Here is a 22,510-nt window from a genome sequence, read left to right on the forward strand (position 1 = left end):
CACTTTGCTAATGTAAGGAGGCTAAATGACCTATGATGATTTCTCCCTGGTCATATGACATGAGAGGCATGAAACATAGGGAGGAGTAGATAGGATGGGCTGTCAGAGCAAGACAAGCCTTGTCTGATGCCAGGGAATGCAATAAAAAAAACTTTTATGGGGATGTGAAGCAAACAATTTTAGCTAAAAGAAGGGGGTCAGTTAATAGGACACTATAGGAACCTGTCACTAGCTCTATATGTGAAAATGTGGTGACAGATTTCTTAGTTTTCAGAGGCATAACTTCTGTATTTTGTTGTTGACAGAGATGGTTGAGGGCTTATTTTTTGCAAAAAGGATTGTTCTTTTCAGTGGTACCACTTTGGGATATGTAACTTTGTTTCATCACTTTTCTAGAACATATTTTATAAGGGAATTTGATGAAAAATGATATATTACCTTTCACCGTGCGGGTTCAGTATTGATACAGATTGATACAGATGCAGTGATACCAAATATGTGCTTTTGGGTTTTATATACTTTATTTGGTTTTTAAATGTAACTGGGGTGATTAGGGGATTTTTATTATAAAATGATTTTTCCTTTTTCTAAACATTCTTTTTTTGCTTATTTCACACTTGAGTTTAAACAAGTGTTCATCCAATCACTTGTTCAAGCCTTTACACAGCAATACATTTGTATTGACATGTAATGTAAGTAACTGAGCATACTGAACATGCACAGAAGTCAGAACCCAGCATCCCGAAGAGCCAGCAGTCTCCTTGCACATGCCAGGGTAGCAGTATAATGGATCGGATCCCCCGGTAAGCACAGTGGGGGTCCGATCCACGGGCATACACTACCACACCACGGTCAAGCTTGACCGCAGCATGTAAGGGGTTAAACACCTGGGATCAGAGTTTTCCGATCCCAGGTGTTAGTGCCAGGTCTGGGCACTATCACAGCCCGACACCAGCACTGGCAGGTGCTAATGCGCCAACATAGAAAAGCACCGTGTTAGAAGAAGCACCCTTGATAGCCGCCATAAAAACCCAATACCCAATGAGCTATATAGTTAACTGCAATGACGGATCCTCTTATAGGCAGTAGGGGTGGTCACCCTGGGGCCCTTGGCTGCCAAAACTACCATTAAAATCTTCCCAGGCTCTGTACTGTAAGTGAGTGGTGCTGCTGACAGTATTCCAGCAGCTTAACTGACATTGACATACTGCACTGTGTGTCTCTGAAAAAGCAATTGTTGTCAATGTTACTAGCTTTTTCTTATGAAATTTTAGTGGCCTTTTCAATGACTTTTCAGTAAATTAAGTGAACGGAACGTAGCAGGGAATGAGAGGTAGACCGTATATGTGTACAGGCAGTCCCTGGGTTACGTACAAGATAGGGTCCGGAGGTTTGTTCTTAAGTTGAATTTGTATGTAAGTCGAAACTGTATATTTTATAATCCAGACGAAAAGAATTTTGGCCCCAGTGACAATTGAAGTTTAAACATTTTTTGCTGTAATGGGACCAAGGATTATCCATAAAGCTTCATTACAGACACCTTACAGCTGATTATTGCAGTCTGGGACTATAGTAGAGCATTCAGAGAGCTTCACCAGAGGTCAGAGGGGTCTGTCAGTAACTATGGGTTGTCTGTAAGTCGGGTGTCCTTAAGTAGGGGACCACCTGTATATGTAAAACTTAGCACTAAAATGGGTCGTACAAGCTTTATACAGCCCAGGGCCGATGGTTGAGTTAATCCGCAACTGGGCAACTGCACTCGGCTTATGATGTGGCAACATTTCCCACAATGAATCCTAATAAACCTTATTCTCATAGCTCTGGCACACACTTTCCCTACTGCCACCACCTACCTAACAACTAATATTAATAAGGCACCTGTCTATATACTGTATATACTTGTATATAAGCTAAGTTTTTCAGCACAAAAAATGTGTTGAAAAACCTCACCTCGGCTTATACACTAGTCAATAAAAAAAGTATGCGGCCGGCACATGCTATGACGTCAGCAGCGGCCATGTCATAGTAAGCGTCTGCCAGCAGATAACATTGCCGCGCCCTGCAGGCTTTTACAGAAGACAGAAGAAGAGCCGCGGGGAAGATAGAAGAGTTGCAGCGCCAATATTGTGGAGCCGTGCTGAGCATCAAGGGGCAGGCTGGGCTGGCTGTATACTACAGGGGGCTAGCTGGGCTGGGTGTATACTACAGGGGGCAGGCTGTGCTGGTTGTAGACTACAGGGGGCTGTCTGGCTGGGCTGGCAGTATACCACAGGGGTCAGGCTGGGCTGGCTGTATACTACAGGGGGAAGGCTGGGCTGGTTGTATACTACAGGGGCTGGGTGGGCTGGCTGTATACCACAGGGGGCAGGCTGGGCTGGCTGTATAGTACAGGGGGTTGGCTGGGCTGGCTGTATAGTACAGGGGGTTGGCTGGGCTGGCTGTATACTACAGGGGCAGGCTTAGAGGCTGCATACTACAGGGGGCAGGCTGGGCTGGCTGTATACTACAGGGGGCTGAGTGAGCTGGCTGTATACTAAAGTGGGCTGGCTTGGTTGGCTGTATACTACAGGGGGAAGGCTTGCTGTATGCTACAGGGGGCAGGCTAGTTGTATACTACAGGGGCAGGATGGCTGTTTACTACAGGAGGCAGGCTGGATATATACTACTGGGTGCTGGCTTGCTATATAGTACTGGGGGCTGGCTTGCTATATACTTGGCAGCTGTGACCAATGCATTTCCCACCTTTGGCTTATTCTCGAGTCAATAGGTTTTCCCAGTTTTTGGTGGTAAAATTAGGGGTCTCGACTTATATTCGGGTGGGCTTATACTTAAGTATATACGGTAAGTTTCACCACAATATAGATGCGCAAATTACAGATTTAAAAATTACACAAACCTCTAAACAATTTCTAAAATTGAATTCAAGTAAAGCGACCTCTTCAGAAACTTAAATGCTCTAAGGCTAGAAGCAGAGACCCATTATATTTTAAAATTTAAAAATATAATAATAGTAATCTTTATATAATGCCATCAAATTCTGTAGAGCTTTACAGATTCTGGGGAACAAATAGAAATAAATCAAGACATTACATAGTAATAATAGTAATATGAAACAATAGGAGTGAGGACCCTGCTTACAAGAGCTTATAGCCTATGAGAAAGAAGGGGGTGATGTACCAAAAAACTGTGTATACATAAAAAACACACAAATATTGTCAGGTAAAAAGGTTATAAAACACTATACATATGACACATATACAAACAGTTGCAAAATAAAAAGGTAATAAAACAGATAGCTTTACTAATGAAATAGTAGCAGATATTCCCCACTGTGAGACCCAGTTAAGAATTCCTTTGGGCAGCCTTTCATACTTTTACCACAGGTATGTAAAAAATACTTATTCTGTACATAAAACAATTAATTCTTGTGCTTTGTGTTACTAAATGTTTTCTGCCCATCTTTTTAGACTAATGGGCGACCTCTCGATATAGCGTTGGACGTTGGCTGTGGGACTGGGCTTTCCACTTTACCTCTAGCTCCTCACTTCAAGAAGGTCCAAGGAGTAGACATTAGTGAATCCCAATTAAATGTGGCTAAACAGTATAATACAGCAAGCAATGTGTCATACATGTGAGTATTCATTACATTGGATTTGCTAGTATATCTTATATATTTGAAGAATCAGATGATATTTTTACAGCAATATTTATCTATCTGTGTATAGGTTGGGTGCCGCTGAGAAGTTACCCGTGAATAACGACTCAGTGGACCTGGTGAATGCCAGTCTGGCTGCTCACTGGTTCAATGTAGACAAATTTACCAAAGAAGCAGCTCGTGTCCTCAACACAAATGGATGCTTGGCTGTGCATGCTTTTTATCCGGGACTTGAGGTTGAATACAAGGATCTTTCACATGATCTGAACAAAGTAATATCCGAGGTAAAATTCAAGTGAAGATTAGTGCAGAAATGATTATACATATTATTAACTCCAAGAAAGACTTTTATTTTGAAGCGTAACTATGTTGATATATTATAGTACTCTGCCAAAGCCGAAGCCTATTGTTGAATAATGTTATTGATCTTTATTGAGATTGTATGACTTGAGCCATAAATGTTATCCATTATGCCAAGAAAAGGAATACTCCTACTCTTTAACAATCAACTGGTGCTGATAAAGCAGTTAATAGGGCAAGGAGGGATTTTATTTCTTGTACATTAGAACACATAAGATCACATAGGATCGGGTCACTTTATAAAAAAACCATCGACAGCAGTCCTTGCCAATGGTAATATTTCTAGAAACATTTCAATACCAAATGAAACCCAATAGGGTTCATTTCTATCCTCGCTTTAAAACCATTCTTGTGAACAATAACAGATAATGTATATATTAAGGGGTTGGATGTAGGGGGCATCTACAATAAAGTCATGTCACTTACTGATGATTTGATGTTTTTTGTTACTTCAGTTCTAAATACTCTAAGCTGTCATACTACAAGATAAATTGGCAGAATTTAGGCAGAGGTTCTAAATATATAATTACCCCTTTCAAACACCTTATGTTTTAGATGAGCAAACTATGAAATTAATTATCTAGGGACTTGATTGTCATCATCCCTAGATTTTCTCTATGAGGACAATTATTTGATTATTACAATCCTTTCAAAGAGACCTGGCAAGATAGTCCAAAGACAATCATACATGGTTTGGGAGACGTACAGTTTTAAAGATCAATTTTTAAAGAGTCTTCCCCAAGACATTTTTTTATGCTAAATCATATTTTTGGGTCTTATGTCTTGCAGACTAAACCTGCTAGGGTCTCTAAGGTTATTTTATCCAAAGGGTCACATTAGAAATTGGACTATCAGACATAACATAATTTGTAATGACAAACCAGACATAACAGGCATAAGCATTCGGATACTAAACCGTGGATCAATATTCAATCTAAAGCTTTTCTGGTCCCATAGAATAAGTCATACATCCAACTTTATCCCCCACTCTAGCTATGAGTTATAATTAGAGATGAGCGAGCATTAAAATGCTCGGGTACTCGTTACTCGAGCCGAACATTTCCTGATGCTCAAGTGCTCGTTTCGAGTAACGAGCCCCATTGAAATCAATGGGAGACCCGAGCATTTTTTAGTAAAATTAAAACTGAACGAGCACTGTGAAAGAACACAGTGCAGAACAGATTGCAGATGTTCGGGAACATCTGCGATCTGTTCCGGAGACACGCGTGGAGAACGATGTTCTCTGCAATAGTATTTGAAGAACAATATGTGTGAAGAACAACTTGCAGATGTTTGGAAACATCTGCAAGTTGTTCTTCACACATATTGTTCTTCAAATACTATTGCGGAGAACACCGTTCTGCAAGCGTGTCTCTGGGACATCTGCGATCTGCTCCGGAGACACAGTGTTCTCCGCAATAGTATTCGAAGAACAATATGTGTAGAGAACAACTTGCAGATGTTGTCAAACATCTGCAAGTTGTTCTTCACACATATTGTTCTTCAAATACTATTGCACCGTGCAAGCGTGTCTCCGGAACATCTGCGATCTGCTCCGGAGACACGCGTGCAGAACGGTGTTCTCTGCAATAGTATTTGAAGAACAATATGTGTGAAGAACAACTTGCAGATGTTTGACAACATCTGCAAGTTGTTCTCTACACATATTGTTCTTCGAATACTATTGCGGAGAACACTGTTCTGCACGCGTGTCTCCGGAACAGATCGCAGATGTTCGCGAACATCTGCAATCTATTCTGCACAGTGTTCTTTCACTGTGTTCTTCAATTAAATGATTAAATTAAATGTTTTAATTGTATTTTTTTACTGTTCTTTACTTTTTTTTTTTTAAATTAAATGCTCGTTATCGAGCAGGGCAAATACTCGTCCGAGCAACGAGCCGGTCCGAGTATGCTAATACTCGACCGAGCATTAAGCTCGGACGAGTATACTCGCTCATCACTAGTTATAATGTATTACAGGGGAGTAATTTGTCTCCTTTGGTTTCACAAATGTTTCCAATAATATCTAATATTTTCCCACCTTATTTCCACTATATATGCAATGATCATGTCACCACCTTGGTTTATTACTAAGTGGGAATCCCATTTGCGGAAATCACAATTTGTTAAGATGTTCCATAAGATTCATAGTTTTTCAATATCAAACAGAACCCAGGAAACAGGATATCAGAACGTATAGGATACCAGCAGAGCTTCACAAGATACTTCTGTGTGGTGTCTAATGATTGTTGGGAATGCCACTCAGAAAAAAGTATTTTTGGCCCAAAATTCTGGTGTTCTGGAGAGAAGTGTGATGAATTTCCCATCATTTGATAAATGTCTCTCTAGCATAAAACCTGTTAGCCATGTTATTCCAATTTCATCCAACCTTTGTCAACTGTATACTGGTGAATAATTTATTGAACGTGTCCAAGGACGTATTCCAGTGGCATGGAAGTATCTCCATCCATTAGAGACTGGGTACTTGGAGTGGAGTATACAAGAAGACCAAAGAAGCTCAGTGTCCTAATGTCCCAGTTATTAAAAACATTGTTGTACTTGGAATTGGTGTGCCCAATTTAAAAAAAAAAGAGATTATAAATGCTTTATGAATGAAAGATTTATGCATGCTGAAGCAAAATATGAAACAAGGGGCTTGGAAGGGGGTGGGATAGGGAAGAGTTGTGAATGGATTTTTGATTTTTTTTTTGTAGGCTCGGGGGGTTGATGGAGAGATGTTTATGATATATAATTTATATAACAATGTAAAAGAATAAAAAATAAGAAAATAAACAAAATTATATATTCTGTACTTAGCCAGTTCTGTCTCCCGGTTTTCCAGTTGCTTTAGTAATCCCAGTTTTTGTCCTTACGTCTGGAGCTCCAATGGGCTGCCTCATCAGACCTGGGACAACAAAGGAAGTGACAGCTCGTTGTCTTAAGGAGTCCTGTCCCATTGTTCAATGAGGGCCATTAGTTTAATCACTATTTTTCATTCCAGATATGGAATACCTTGAATCCGTATACTGATCCAATAGGCATAAATCTCATGCGCTCTCAGTACCATGATATATATGAGTCCATTCCACTGAAGGACAAGACATGGTAATATATTCAATAACTTATTTTCCATTTATGTGCCTAAATGTATAGATTTTTCTCTTTAAAATAATTTATTGCTTTCTAGTTATAGAAAATGCCAATTAAAAGGGAATCTGTCAAGTCTATTTGAGACACTAAATCACCCACAGGTTCTTATGGACCAGTAGTTAAGTCCGTCATCGAACTGTCAGGTTGCCTTTAAATTTATTAAGAAAATTCTAAGAAAGTTTTTAGTAAAGATAAGTATCTCTATTTGTTACTACTATTTTTTACAGCAGTCTTCAATTTCTTATCTCCTCACTACATGCTGACTATTTCTATGAACCCGTAGATTGTTGACACAAGAAATAGGACAGTTCCAAGCTGGGGGACATATTTTTAAAAACATGGAATTATGACACACAATACAACAGTACATTGTTGTGAAAATTTTATGCAAAATTCTCAGCATTGTCTGAGCATTTCTGGCTTAGTATAAATATGAAGGCTTCTATGTAAAAGTCTGGTGGACTTCTGTGCCCATCTGAATACTGTCATATAAAACTAGATTTCTGGCTGGACCATGTTAGCACATGCCAGCCTGACAAAGGCTAAGGATATATTCAACCGAGCCAATTCTTAGACGTGAAATTTTACATTTATCCTTATTACAGGTAATAGTCTATTGCACATGTGTTTGATGCACCAACTTCATTTCTTTTTCCATGATGTCACACCCCCTTTTTCTAAAGACTATGATCCTTTTATGTACTAATCAGAAAAGTGCCTAAAACTGTGTAAAACCTTTAATTGATATGGTACAAGGCACTTCTGACAGTTTAGGAACACATTGGGGGGGATGTATTAACGCACTTGTGCCAAAATCCTGTTGGTTTTGCACCTAAAACACAGTGGGGGTCATTTACTAAGGGCCCAAATCGCTTTTTTTCGTGGGGTTTCCCGAATTTTTCGGATTTGCACCGCATTGCCCTGGGTTTTTGGCGCACGCGATCGGATTGTGGCGCACCGACGGATTCGGAAAAACCGTGGATTTTTTAAAAAAAGTGTCGCTTGACATGCACTTACCTGCACCCAGCAACGGATGGTGAACTCCAGTGAACAGCAGCAACACCTGGTGGACATAGGGCACACTACCTTAGTGAATCGCCAAAATCGACCTGAATCCTTGACGGAGAACATGCTGCTGGATCACGACAGGACCGGGTAAGTAAGTCTGCCATTTATCAAGGCTTTTTAGACCTGCAAGAAGCACTAAAATAATATCGGTAAATGCTAAAAGTTTGCCAGTATATTTTGTGGATTACACAGCAGGGTGGCGACAAAGTTAACAAGTTTGATGTGGAAGCCATGAAAACAACCCAAAATTCTGCCTGACACAGCTCGTTTAATAAGGGGACCATGTATGGAGGCAGCTATATGGACGACTTTTGGAGGCAGCTATGGCGATGACGTGTGGAGGTAGCAATGGAGACAACGTGTGGAGGCAGCTAAAAAGAAGACGTGTGGAGGCTGCTATGGAGACAATTTAATTTGGATAGTGCCTGTATGTGGCAGTCCAAAAAAGTTTTCAAACCAGAGGAGCAGGTAGGTGGTCCTCCAAAAAAATTAAATCCATAGAGTACTATAGCTAGAGCCAGTTGGCCCTGGCAAAAAATTGCCAGTTTCCTCTGCTTTAGTGTACAAAGAGGAGGAGAAGGAGGACAATGAGGAGGAGGAGTGCATACATTATTCAGGTTGAGCTTCTTTCACCTGGTTGAGAATGAAAATCCAGGCTTTATTCATCTTGATAAGCGTCAGCCTGTCAGTGCTCTCAGTCGACAGGCGTGTACACTTATCGGTGATGATGCCACAAGCTGCACTGAAAAACCGCTCGGACAACACACTAGCGGCATGGCAGGCAAGAACCTCCAAGGCGTACAGCGCCAGTTCGTGCCACATGTCCAGCTTTGAAACCCAGTAGTTGTAGGGATCTATGTGATCATTTAGGACGATGGTATGGTCAGCTACGTACTCCCTCACCATCTTTCTGTAAAGATCAGCCCTACTCTGCCGAGACTGGGGACAGGTGACAGTGTCTTGCTGGGGTTACATAAAACCCGCAAAGGCCTTGTAAAGCATACCCGTGCCAGTGCTGGACAAGCTGCCTGCTCGCCTACTCTCCCTCGCTACTTTTCCAGCAGAAGTGCACCCTCTGCCGCTAGCGCTGTCAGAAGGGAAATACTGTTTCAGGTTGTGCATCAGGGCCTGCTGGTATTCATGCATTCTCACACTCCTTTCCTCTCCAGGGATGAGAGTGGAAAGATTTTGCTTGTACCATGGGTCCAGGAGAGTGAATACCCAGAAATCGGTGCTAGAATAAATTCTTTGAACGCGAGGGTCACGGGATAGGCAGCCTAGCATGAAATCTGCCATATGCGCCAGAGTCCCAACGCGCAAGAATTCACTCCCCTCACTGGCCTGACTGTCCATTTCCTCCTCCAACTCCTCTTCTTCTGCCCATACATGCTGAACAGTGAAGGACTGAACAATGGTCCCCTCTTCTGTCTCTCCAACATTCTCTTCCTCCTCATCCTCCTCCACCTCCTCCGATATGCGCTGAGAAACAGACCTAAGGGTACTTTGGCTATCAACAAGGGAATCTTCTTCCCCCATCTCTTGTGACGCGCGCAAAGCTTCCGACTTCATGCTGACCAGAGAGTTTTTCAACAGGCAAAGCAGCGGGATGGTGAGGCTGATGATGGCGGCATCGCCACTGACCATCTGTGTTGACTCCTCAAATTTACTCAGCACCTGAAAGATATCAGACATCCACGTCCACTCCTCATTGTAGACTTGAGGAAGCTGACTGACCTGACTACCAGTTCTGGTGGAAGTTGACATCCGGCAGTCTACAATCGCTCTGCGCTGCTGGTAAACTCTGGATAACATGTTTAATGTTGAATTCCACCTCGTGGGCATGTCGCACAACAGTCGGTGAGCGGGCAGTTGGAGGCAGCGCTGCGCTGCCCTGAGAGTGGCAGCATCTGTGCTGGACTTCCTGAAATGCGCACAGATGCGGCCCACCTTCGTGAGCAAATCAAACAGATTGGGGTATGTCTTGAGGAAACGCTGAACTATGAGATTTAACACATGGGCCAGGCATGGCACATGTGTCAGTCTGCCGAGTTGCAGAGCCGCCACCAGGTTATGGCCGTTGTCACACACAACCTTGCCTGGCTTCAGGTTCAGCAGTGCCAGCCACAGATCAGTCTGTGCCGTGATGCCCTGTAATAGATCTTGGGCGGTGTGCCTTTTATTGCCTAGGCTCAGCAGTTTGAGCACCGCCTGCTGTCGCTTAGTGATGGCACTGCTGCTGTGCCTAGAGCTACCGACTGATGGCGCCATGCCCACGGATGGTAATTCGGAGGAGGAGGTGGAGGAGGGGTGGGAGGAGGAGGAGTCATAGTAGGCCTTTGAGACCTGGACCAAGGTAGGCCCCGCAATCCTCGGTGTCGACAGTATATGACCAGCCCCAGGGTCAGACTCGGTCCCAGCCTCCACCAAGTTAACCCAATGTGCCGTCAGCGATATATAGTGGCCCTGCCCGGCAGCACTCGTCCACGTGTCCGTGGTCAGGTGGACCTTGTCCGAACCTATTTAAATTTGGTATCACCACGATCACTCCGAACCAATGAATAAAGTAGGCATGGTATTGAAAGAGTGAAAGTCGTAAAAACTGAGCCGACAAGAATGTGACGTGCGTTTTTTTTTCAATTTTTCCACATTTGGAATATTTTTTCAGCTTTGCAGTACATGGCATGTTAAAATAAATATCATTACGGGAAAGTAAAATTTGTTACGCACAAAATAAGCCCTCACACAGGTCTGTACACGTAAAAATGAAAAAGTTATGGATGTTTGAAGGTGGAGAGCGAGAGATGAGCGAAAAAACCCTGCGTCCTTAAGGGGTTAAAAAACAGGTGTGATGTTTTCAAAGCAATGTTAAACCTTCAGTTCAGACACAATGGAGACAAAAGGAAACGGATGTGCAACTGAAGCCGAACAACAACACCAATGTGAAAGAGCCCTTATACTGTATCTATTTCTCTTATCTATCATCTATTTACTGTATAATCAACGTTTTATTTATGCATCTATAAATGTATATAATCTTTTATATTTATCTTCTAACATCAATCTACCTATCAGCTGTCATCATCTCCTATAAAATGATCCTACAGTCCCATATTACAGATTGCCTTAGCATACTACCACGTGTAAACTACAAAGTGTTAGGCCCATTCCACACTTGCAACGCGTGCTGCCCGGATCTCCCAGTTCCGGTTTTCAGCATTCGGGTCAGGAGATCCGGGCAGCATGTGTTGTGAGTGTGATGTGAGTTCATTGCATCACAGTCGCAAGCGTGGAACGGGCCTAATTGTTGTGCAGGGCTAAAGGAGCCTCTTACTAAATGTGACTCTTCATAAAATAGTTTTATTTTCGGGCCCCGCCCACTTTGTCTTAAACCGGCCCTGCATGTACTATCCATATGAATACACATATACACACATTGGGGGGAATTCATCATTACAATTTGTCTTTGACTCGGTTGTCTATATTCAATTCCAATTTTGTCTTATCTGAATTTATGAAGTGATTCTATATATGTTGTTTATATTTGTTTGGTTTTTTTTGTGTTTGTTGCAAAATGTTCTTTTTGTGGTGTACATGTCCCTTTATGTCTTGATATAATTGGCAGTGATTTTTCTCCTATTTCTAAGCCAGGGCTTAGTGACTGGAGTAATTTTGCACCAAAACTTGTGCCTAAACACAAATTTGTGCCATTTCATTTGTTTCCATTGTGCCATTTTCATTTGGTGCAATGGAAGGTAGCAAAACAGCATTTGTACCACAAATGCACCAAAACAATGCCAAATATAGAAAAAAAAGACAATGATGAATTCCCCAAATTGATAACTTTACAGGTCTGCCAAAGTTATGTGCATATATTGTAGATGAATATATAACTCTAAGATAGGTCGCTAGATATAAATATTTATAATTATAGATAATTATTAGAGATGAGCGAACACTAAAATGCTCGGGTACTCGTTATTCGAGACGAACTTTTCCCGATGCTCGAGTGCTCGTCTCGAATAACGAACCCCATTGAAGTCAATGGGAGACTCGAGCATTTTTCAAGGGGACCAAGGCTCTGCACAGGGAAGCTTGGCCAAACACCTGGGAACCTCAGAAAAGGATGGAAACACCACGGAAATGGACAGGAAACAGCAGGGGCAGCATGCATGGATGCCTCTGAGGCTGCTTAATCGCACCATTATGCCGAAATTATGGGCAACAGCATGGCCATGACAGAGTGACAGAATGAAGCTAGATAGCATGTAAAACATCCAATAATTGACCCTGACACTATAGGGGACGGCATGCAGAGGCAGAGGCAGCGGCAGCAGGCTAGAGAGTGGCATGGCGACATACCCTAATTGGACTCAGGCTTCAAACCAATGGGTGTCAGAGAGGAACCAAAGGAGGTGAGCAAGAAGCGCTCAAATAATATCGGTACATGATAAAAGTTTGCCAGTATATTTTGTGGATTACACAGCAGGGTGGCGACAAAGTTAACATGGAAGCCATGAAAACAACCCAAAATTCTGCCTGACACAGCTCGTTTGATAAGGGGACCATATATGCTTACAGTTCATGCCAGTCGCTGCACTGGCTGCCAGTCTCCTTTCGAATACAGTTTAAAATAATAATAACCCTCATCCATAAAGCTCTGTATAATGCTGCACCCCCCTACCTCTCCTCTCTTATCTCAGTCTATCGCCCAACCCGTGCTCTTAGATCCGCCAGTGATCTTAGATTAACCTCTACCCTAGTGCGGACCTCCCACTCGCGTCTCCAAGACTTCTCTAGAGCTGCACCAATTCTATGGAATGCTCTGCCCTGGACTATCAGACTAATACCTAACCTCCAAAGTTTCAAACGTGCTCTTAAAACCCATTTCTTTAGGCAAGCCTATAACACTCATTAACTGCATGAAGTTTTAACTCTTCTACTAACCCGTCCTGTGTCGTCCTCCCATCTGTTATCCAGCAACCAACAGGCACCAGACTTCTCTGCAGTCCCATTCACCCTGGACCTGGTATATAAGATGACGGCTGAGTGGTTCAAGCGACAGCAATTCCATTTATTATATTTTGTTCTATTCCCTAAGAAGAATGGCTTGACCGTTAAATATTCTTTTACCTCGTGTTACCCCATCATCTTCATAAACCGTAAGCTCTGGCGAGCAGGGACCTCACTCCTGTTGTTCCATACAAATGTTGTGCTCTGTTACAATACATTTGTATTTGTTTCCTATGATTTGTAAAGCGCTACGGAATATGATGGCGCTATATAAATAAAGATTATTATTATTATTATTATTATGGAGGCAGTGAACTAGTAGTAGATTAAAGGTGCTGCAACTATGTTAGTTGGATCTTGGGATGGAGCTGGCGCTCTGCAGCCAGGCGAGCTTTTGCCAATCCAAGCCCCTGTCTCTAGGCTACTCCCCAAACAGCACTTCTAAGAACCTTTTGTATAAGATCAAGTGTAGTAGCGTTCTTATAAGTTTAGGATATGGCGGGTGAGGGGAATGTAAACAGATGCGCAAGAAGCGCTGAAATAATATCCCTAAATGGTAAAAGTTTGCAAGTATATTTTGTGGATTACACAGCAGGGTGGCGACAAAGTTAACAACTTTGATGTGGAATGCCCTGTAATAGCTCTTGGGCGGTGTGCCTTTTATCGCCTAGGCTCAGCAGTTTCAGCACCGCCTGCTGTCGCTTAGCGACGGCACTGCTGCTGTGCCTAGAGCTACCGACTGATGGCGCCATGCCCACGGATGGTAATTCGGAGGAGGAGGAGGTGGAGGAGGGGTGGGAGGAGGTATAGTAGGCCTTTGAGACCTGGACCGAGGTAGGCCCCGCAATTCTCTGCGTCGGCAGTATATGACCAGCCCCAGGGTCAGACTCGGTCCCAGCCTGCACCAAGTTAAGTGTAGTAGCGTTCTTATAAGTTTGGGATATGGCGGGTGAGGGGAATGTAAACAGATGCGCAAGAAGCGCATGATGCGCATGGAGCTGGCGCTCCGCTGCCAGGCGAGCTTTCGCCAATCCAAGCCCCTGTCTCTAGGCTACTCCCCAAACAGCACTTCTAAGAACCTTTTGTATAAGATCAAGTGTAGTAGCGTTCTTATAAGTTTAGGATATGGCGGGTGAGGGGAATGTAAACAGATGCGCAAGAAGCGCTGAAATAATATCCCTAAATGGTAAAAGTTTGCCAGTATATTTTGTGGATAACACAGCAGGGTGGCGACAAAGTTAACAACTTTGATGTGTAATCCATGAAAACAACCCAAATTTCTGCCTGACACACCTCGTTTGATAAAGGGACGATGTATGGAGGCAGCTATATGGACGACTTTTGGAGGTAGCAATGGAGACAACGTGTGGAGGCTGCTATGGAGACAATTTAATTTGGATAGTGCCTGTATGTGGCAGTCCCAAACATTTTTCAAACCAGAGGAGCAGGTAGGTGGCCCTCCAGTAAAATGGAATAGATTGAGTGCCTGTATGTGGCAGTCCCAAAAATGTTTCAAACCAGAGGAGCAGGTAGGTGGCCCTGCAGTAAAATGGAATAGATTGAGTGCCTGTATGTGGCAGTCCCAAAAATGTTTCAAACTAGAGGAGCAGGTAGGTGGCCCTGCAGTAAAATGGAATAGATTGAGTGCCTGTATGTGGCAGTCCCAAAAATGTTTTAAACCAGAGGAGCAGGTAGGTGGCCCTGCAGTAAAATGGAATAGATTGAGTGCCTGTATGTGGCAGTCCCAAACATTTTTCAAACCAGAGGAGCAGGTAGGTGGCCCTCCAGTAAAATGGAATAGATTGAGTGCCTGTATGTGGCAGTCCCAAAAATGTTTCAAACCAGAGGAGCAGGTAGGTGGCCCTGCAGTAAAATGGAATAGATTGAGTGCCTGTATGTGGCAGTCCCAAAAATTTTTCAAACCAGAGGAGCAGGTAGGTGGCCCTCCAGTAAAATGGAATAGATTGAGTGCCTGTATGTGGCAGTCCCAAAAATGTTTCAAACCAGAGGAGCAGGTAGGTGGCCCTGCAGTAAAATGGAATAGATTGAGTGCCTGTATGTGGCAGTCCCAAAAATGTTTCAAACCAGAGGAGCAGGTAGGTGGCCCTGCAGTAAAATGGAATAGATTGAGTGCCTGTATGTGGCAGTCCCAAAAATGTTTCAAACCAGAGGAGCAGGTAGGTGGCCCTGCAGTAAAATGGAATAGATTGAGTGCCTGTATGTGGCAGTCCCAAAAATTTTTCAAACCAGAGGAGCAGGTAGGTGGCCCTCCAGTAAAATGGAATAGATTGAGTGCCTGTATGTGGCAGTCCCAAAAATGTTTCAAACCAGAGGAGCAGGTAGGTGGCCCTGCAGTAAAATGGAATAGATTGAGTGCCTGTATGTGGCAGTCCCAAAAATTTTTCAAACCAGAGGAGCAGGTAGGTGGCCCTCCAGTAAAATGGAATAGATTGAGTGCCTGTATGTGGCAGTCCCAAAAATGTTTCAAACCAGAGGAGCAGGTAGGTGGCCCTGCAGTAAAATGGAATAGATTGAGTGCCTGTATGTGGCACTCACAAAAATTGTTTCAAACAGAGGACCGGGTAGGTGGCCCTCCAGAAAAATTAAATGCATGAAGTACTATAGCAAGAGCCAGTGGGCCCTGTCAAAAAATAGCCATTTTCCTCTGCTTTACTGTACAAAGAGGAGGAGAAGGAGGAAAATGAGGAGGAGGAGGAGTGGATCAATTATTCAGGTTGAGCTTCCTTCACCTGGTGGAGATTGGAAATTCTGAGAAATCCAGCCTTTATTCATTTTAATAAGCGTCAGCCTGTCAGCGCTGTCAGTCGACAGGCGTGTACGCTTATCGGTGATGATGCCACCAGCTGCACTGAAAACCCGCTCGGACAAGACGCTAGCGGCAGGGCAGGCAAGAACCTCCAAGGCGTACAGCGCCAGTTCGTGCCACATGTCCAGCTTTGAAACCCAGTAGTTGTAGGGAGCTGTGTGATCATTTAGGACGATGGTATGGTCAGCTACGTACTCCCTCACCATCTTTCTGTAAAGATCAGCCCTACTCTGCCGAGACTGGGGACAGGTGACAGTGTCTTGCTGGGGTGACATAAAGCTGGCAAAAGCCTTGTAAAGCGTACCCTTGCCAGTGCTGGACAAGCTGCCTGCTCGCCTACTCTCCCTAGCTACTTGTCCCGCAGAACTACGCACTCTGCCGCTAGCGCTGTCAGAAGGGAAATACTGTTTCAGCTTGTGCACCAGGGCCTGCTGGTATTCATGCATTCTCACACTCCTTTCCTCTGCAGGGATGAGAGTGGAAAGATTTTGCTTGTACCGTGGGTCCAGGAGAGTGAACACCCAGTAATCGGTGCTGGAATAAATTCTTTGAACGCGAGGGTCACGGGATAGACAGCCTAGCATGAAATCTGCCATATGCGCCAGAGTACCAACGCGTAAGAATTCACTCCCCTCACTGGCCTGACTGTCCATTTCCTCCTCCTCCAACTCCTCCAACTCCTCTTCTTCTGCCCATACACGCTGAACAGTAAAGGACTCAACAATGGTCCCCTCTTGTGTCTCGCCAACATTCTCCTCCTCTTCCTCCTCATCCTCCTCCACCTCCACCTCCTCCGATATGCGCTGAGAAACAGACCTGAGGGTGCTTTGGCTATCAACAAGGGAATATTCTTCCCCTGTCTCTTGTGACGAGCGCAAAGCTTCCGACTTCATGCTGACCAGAGAGTTTTTCAACAGGCCAAGCAGCGGGATGGTGAGGCTGATGATGGCGGCATCGCCACTGACCATCTGTGTTGACTCCTCAAAGTTACTCAGCACCTGACAGATATCAGACATCCACGTCCACTCCTCATTGTAGACTTGAGGAAGCTGACTGACCTGACTACCAGTTCTGGTGGAAGTTGACATCTGGCAGTCTACAATCGCTCTGCGCTGCTGGTAAACTCTGGATAACATGGTCAGTGTTGAATTCCACCTCGTGGGCACGTCGCACAACAGTCGGTGAGCGGGCAGTTGGAGGCGGCGCTGCGCTGCCCTGAGAGTGGCAGCATCTGGGCTGGACTTCCTGAAATGCGCACAGATGCGGCGCACCTTCGTGAGCAAATCAGACAGATTGGGGTATGTCTTGAGGAAACGCTGAACTATCAGATTTAACACATGGGCCAGGCATGGCACATGTGTCAGTCTGCCGAGTTGCAGAGCCGCCACCAGGTTACGGCCGTTGTCACACACAACCATTCCCGGCTTGAGGTTCAGCGGTGCCAGCCACAGATCAGTCTGCGCCGTGATGCCCTGTAATAGCTCTTGGGCGGTGTGCCTTTTGTCGCCTAGGCTCAGCAGTTTGAGCACCGCCTGCTGTCGCTTAGCGACGGCACTGCTGCTGTGCCTAGAGCTACCGACTGATGGCGCCGTGCCCACGGATGGTAGTTCGGAGGAGGAGGTGGAGGAGGGGTGGGAGGAGGAGGAGGCATAGTAGGCCTGAAACACCTGGACCGAGGTAGGCCCCGCAATCCTCGGCGTCGGCAGTATATGAGCAGCCCCAGTGTCAGGCTCGGTCCCAGCCTCCACCAAGTTAACCCAATGTGCCGTCAGCGATATATAGTGGCCCTGCCCGGCAGCACTCGTCCACGTGTCCGTGGTCAGGTGGACCTTGTCAGAAACGGCGTTGGTCAGGGCACGGATGATGTTGTCTGACACGTGCTGGTGCAGGGCTGGGACGGCACATCGGGAAAAGTAGTGGCGGCTGGGGACCGAATACCGAGGGGCGGCCGCCGCCATGAGGTTGCGAAAGGCCTCGGTCTCTACTAGCCTATAGGGCAGCATCTCCAGGCTAAGCAATCTGGAGATGTGCACATTAAGGGCTTGGGCGTGCGGGTGGGTTGCACTATATTTGCGTTTCCGCTCCAGCGTCTGGGGTATGGAGAGCTGAACGCTGGCGGATGCTGTGGAGGATCGTGGAGGCGACGATGGGGTTTTTGTGGCAGGGTCCTGGGCAGGGGGCTGACTAGCAGCTGACACAGGGGAAGGAGCAGTGGTGTGCACGGCCGGAGGTGAACGGGCTTGTTGCCACTGAGTGGGGTGTTTAGCATTCATATGCCTGCGCATACTGGTGGTAGTTAAGCTAGTAGTGGTGGAACCCCTGCTGAGCCTGGTTTGGCAAATGTTGCACACCACAGTCCGTCGGTCATCCGGTGTTTCCTTAAAGAACCTCCAGACTTCTGAAGATCTAGCCCTCGCCGCAGGAGCCCTCGCCACGGGAGCTTCACTAGTTGACACATTTGGCGCTGATGCACCAGCTCTGGCCCTGCCTCTCCGTCTGGCCCCACCACTGCCTCTTCCAACCTGTTCTGGTCGAGGACTCTCCTCCGTCTCAGAAGCACTGTGTTCACCCGGCCTCTCAACCCAGCTTGGGTCTGTCACCTCATCATCCTCCGATCCCTCAGTCTGCTCCCCCCTCGGACTTCCTGCCCTGACAACAACTTCCCCACTGTCTGACAACCGTGTCTCCTCATCGTCGGACACCTCTTTACACACTTCCACTACGTCAAGAAGGTCATCATCACCCACAGACTGTGACTGTTGGAAAACCTGGGCATCGGAAAATTGCTCAGCAGCAACCGGACAAGTGGTTTGTGACTGTGGGAAGGGTCCAGAAAACAGTTCCTCAGAGTATGCCGGTTCAAATGCCAAATTTTCCTGGGAGGGGGCAGACTGGGGGGGAGGAGGCTGAGGTGCAGGAGCTGGAGGAGTGGCGATTTCGGTGACATGGGTGGACTGCGTGGAAGACTGACTGGTGGTGGACAAATTGCTCGAAGCATTGTCAGCAATCCACAACATCACCTGTTCGCACTGTTCTGGCCTCAACAGTGCTCTACCACGAGTCCCAGTAACTTCAGACATGAACCTAGGGAGTGTAGCTCTGCGGCGTTCCCCTGCTCCCTCATCAGCAGGTGGTGTCTCACCCCGCCCAGGACCACGGCCTCTGACCCCTGCAGTAGTTGGACGCCCACGTCCCCGCCCTCGTCCTCTACCCCTAGCCCTCGGGTTAAACATTTTTAAAATGAGAGTTATAACTTTATTTTTTATTTTACTTTTTTTTGTTTTTTTTTGTGTGTTTTTTTTTTTTTTTGTGTTTTTTGTTTTTTTTTGAGTTTTTAAAACCAAACAATGCTATCCTATTGCTATGGCTATTTTCTAGCCAAGTATCAAAGCACACTACTATGCCAGATGAGATGACACTGAGTTAGTGCCTAATTGAAATCCAACCCCTACTAAATTTTCCCACTTCGGTCTTTGCTATGGATATGTGCGTCACTAAGCGCAGAACACAGCGGTCGCAAGTCTCACTACAAATTGCTCAGAATTGGCTAGTACATGCACTGCAGAAAGTACAGCCACCAGCAGATCAACCAGAAATCAAATATATAGAACGCTACTGTATGCGTAAGTAAGCTCTTTGTATTCTCCTATGGCTATTTTCTAGCCAAGTATCAAAGCACACTACTGTCAGATGAGATGACACTGAGTTAGTGCCTAATTGAAATCCAACCCCTACTAAATTTTCCCACTTCGGTCTTTGCTATGGATATGTGCGTCACTAAGCGCAGAACACAGCGGTCGCAAGTCTCACTACAAATTGCTCAGAATTGGCTAGTACATGCACTGCAGAAAGTACAGCCACCAGCAGATCAACCAGAAATCAAATATATAGAACGCTACTGTATGCGTAAGTAAGCTCTTTGTATTCTCCTATGGCTATTTTCTAGCCAAGTATCAAAGCACACTACTGTCAGATGAGATGACACTGAGTTAGTGCCTAATTGAAATCCAACCCCTACTAAATTTTCCCACTTCGGTCTTTGCTATGGATATGTGCGTCACTAAGCGCAGAACACAGCGGTCGCAAGTCTCACTACAAATTGCTCAGAATTGGCTAGTACATGCACTGCAGAAAGTACAGCCACCAGCAGATCAACCAGAAATCAAATATATAGAACGCTACTGTATGCGTAAGTAAGCTCTTTGTATTCTCCTATGGCTATTTTCTAGCCAAGTATCAAAGCACACTACTGTCAGATGAGATGACACTGAGTTAGTGCCTAATTGAAATCCAACCCCTACTAAATTTTCCCACTTCGGTCTTTGCTATGGATATGTGCGTCACTAAGCGCAGAACACAGCGGCCCAAGTCTCACTACAAATTGCTCAGAATTGGCTAGTACATGCACTGCAGAAAGTACAGCCACCAGCAGATCAACCAGAAATCAAATATATAGAACGCTACTGTATGCGTAAGTAAGCTCTTTGTATTCTCCTATGGCTATTTTCTAGCCAAGTATCAAAGCACACTACTGTCAGATGAGATGACACTGAGTTAGTGCCTAATTGAAATCCAACCCCTACTAAATTTTCCCACTTCGGTCTTTGCTATGGATATGTGCGTCACTAAGCGCAGAACACAGCGGTCGCAAGTCTCACTACAAATTGCTCAGAATTGGCTAGTACATGCACTGCAGAAAGTACAGCCACCAGCAGATCAACCAGAAATCAAATATATAGAACGCTACTGTATGCGTAAGTAAGCTCTTTGTATTCTCCTATGGCTATTTTCTAGCCAAGTATCAAAGCACACTACTGTCAGATGAGATGACACTGAGTTAGTGCCTAATTGAAATCCAACCCCTACTAAATTTTCCCACTTCGGTCTTTGCTATGGATATGTGCGTCACTAAGCGCAGAACACAGCGGTCGCAAGTCTCACTACAAATTGCTCAGAATTGGCTAGTACATGCACTGCAGAAAGTACAGCCACCAGCAGATCAACCAGAAATCAAATATATAGAACGCTACTGTATGCGTAAGTAAGCTCTTTGTATTCTCCTATGGCTATTTTCTAGCCAAGTATCAAAGCACACTACTGTCAGATGAGATGACACTGAGTTAGTGCCTAATTGAAATCCAACCCCTACTAAATTTTCCCACTTCGGTCTTTGCTATGGATATGTGCGTCACTAAGCGCAGAACACAGCGGTCGCAAGTCTCACTACAAATTGCTCAGAATTGGCTAGTACATGCACTGCAGAAAGTACAGCCACCAGCAGATCAACCAGAAATCAAATATATAGAACGCTACTGTATGCGTAAGTAAGCTCTTTGTATTCTCCTATGGCTATTTTCTAGCCAAGTATCAAAGCACACTACTGTCAGATGAGATGACACTGAGTTAGTGCCTAATTGAAATCCAACCCCTACTAAATTTTCCCACTTCGGTCTTTGCTATGGATATGTGCGTCACTAAGCGCAGAACACAGCGGTCGCAAGTCTCACTACAAATTGCTCAGAATTGGCTAGTACATGCACTGCAGAAAGTACAGCCACCAGCAGATCAACCAGAAATCAAATATATAGAACGCTACTGTATGCGTAAGTAAGCTCTTTGTATTCTCCTATGGCTATTTTCTAGCCAAGTATCAAAGCACACTACTGTCAGATGAGATGACACTGAGTTAGTGCCTAATTGAAATCCAACCCCTACTAAATTTTCCCACTTCGGTCTTTGCTATGGATATGTGCGTCACTAAGCGCAGAACACAGCGGTCGCAAGTCTCACTACAAATTGCTCAGAATTGGCTAGTACATGCACTGCAGAAAGTACAGCCACCAGCAGATCAACCAGAAATCAAATATATAGAACGCTACTGTATGCGTAAGTAAGCTCTTTGTATTCTCCTATGGCTATTTTCTAGCCAAGTATCAAAGCACACTACTGTCAGATGAGATGACACTGAGTTAGTGCCTAATTGAAATCCAACCCCTACTAAATTTTCCCACTTCGGTCTTTGCTATGGATATGTGCGTCACTAAGCGCAGAACACAGCGGTCGCAAGTCTCACTACAAATTGCTCAGAATTGGCTAGTACATGCACTGCAGAAAGTACAGCCACCAGCAGATCAACCAGAAATCAAATATATAGAACGCTACTGTATGCGTAAGTAAGCTCTTTGTATTCTCCTATGGCTATTTTCTAGCCAAGTATCAAAGCACACTACTGTCAGATGAGATGACACTGAGTTAGTGCCTAATTGAAATCCAACCCCTACTAAATTTTCCCACTTCGGTCTTTGCTATGGATATGTGCGTCACTAAGCGCAGAACACAGCGGTCGCAAGTCTCACTACAAATTGCTCAGAATTGGCTAGTACATGCACTGCAGAAAGTACAGCCACCAGCAGATCAACCAGAAATCAAATATATAGA

At 44.7% G+C, this 22,510-nt stretch overlaps 1 protein-coding gene across 1 annotated transcript in view; it reads left to right on the forward strand.

Moving 5' to 3' along the window:
- Positions 1-22,510, forward strand: part of LOC140074663 (putative methyltransferase DDB_G0268948) — a 30,237-nt gene that overhangs the window by 2,338 nt on the left and 5,389 nt on the right. Inside the window, exons 2-4 of the mRNA XM_072119723.1 lie at positions 3,468-3,631; positions 3,726-3,939; positions 7,019-7,122. Of these exons, the coding sequence (XP_071975824.1) occupies positions 3,468-3,631; positions 3,726-3,939; positions 7,019-7,122 (482 nt within the window). The remainder of the gene's footprint in view (positions 1-3,467; positions 3,632-3,725; positions 3,940-7,018; positions 7,123-22,510) is intronic.

The sequence above is a fragment of the Engystomops pustulosus genome, chromosome 8 (genome assembly GCF_040894005.1).
Source record: "Engystomops pustulosus chromosome 8, aEngPut4.maternal, whole genome shotgun sequence".
Classification (NCBI taxonomy): Eukaryota; Metazoa; Chordata; class Amphibia; order Anura; family Leptodactylidae; genus Engystomops; species Engystomops pustulosus.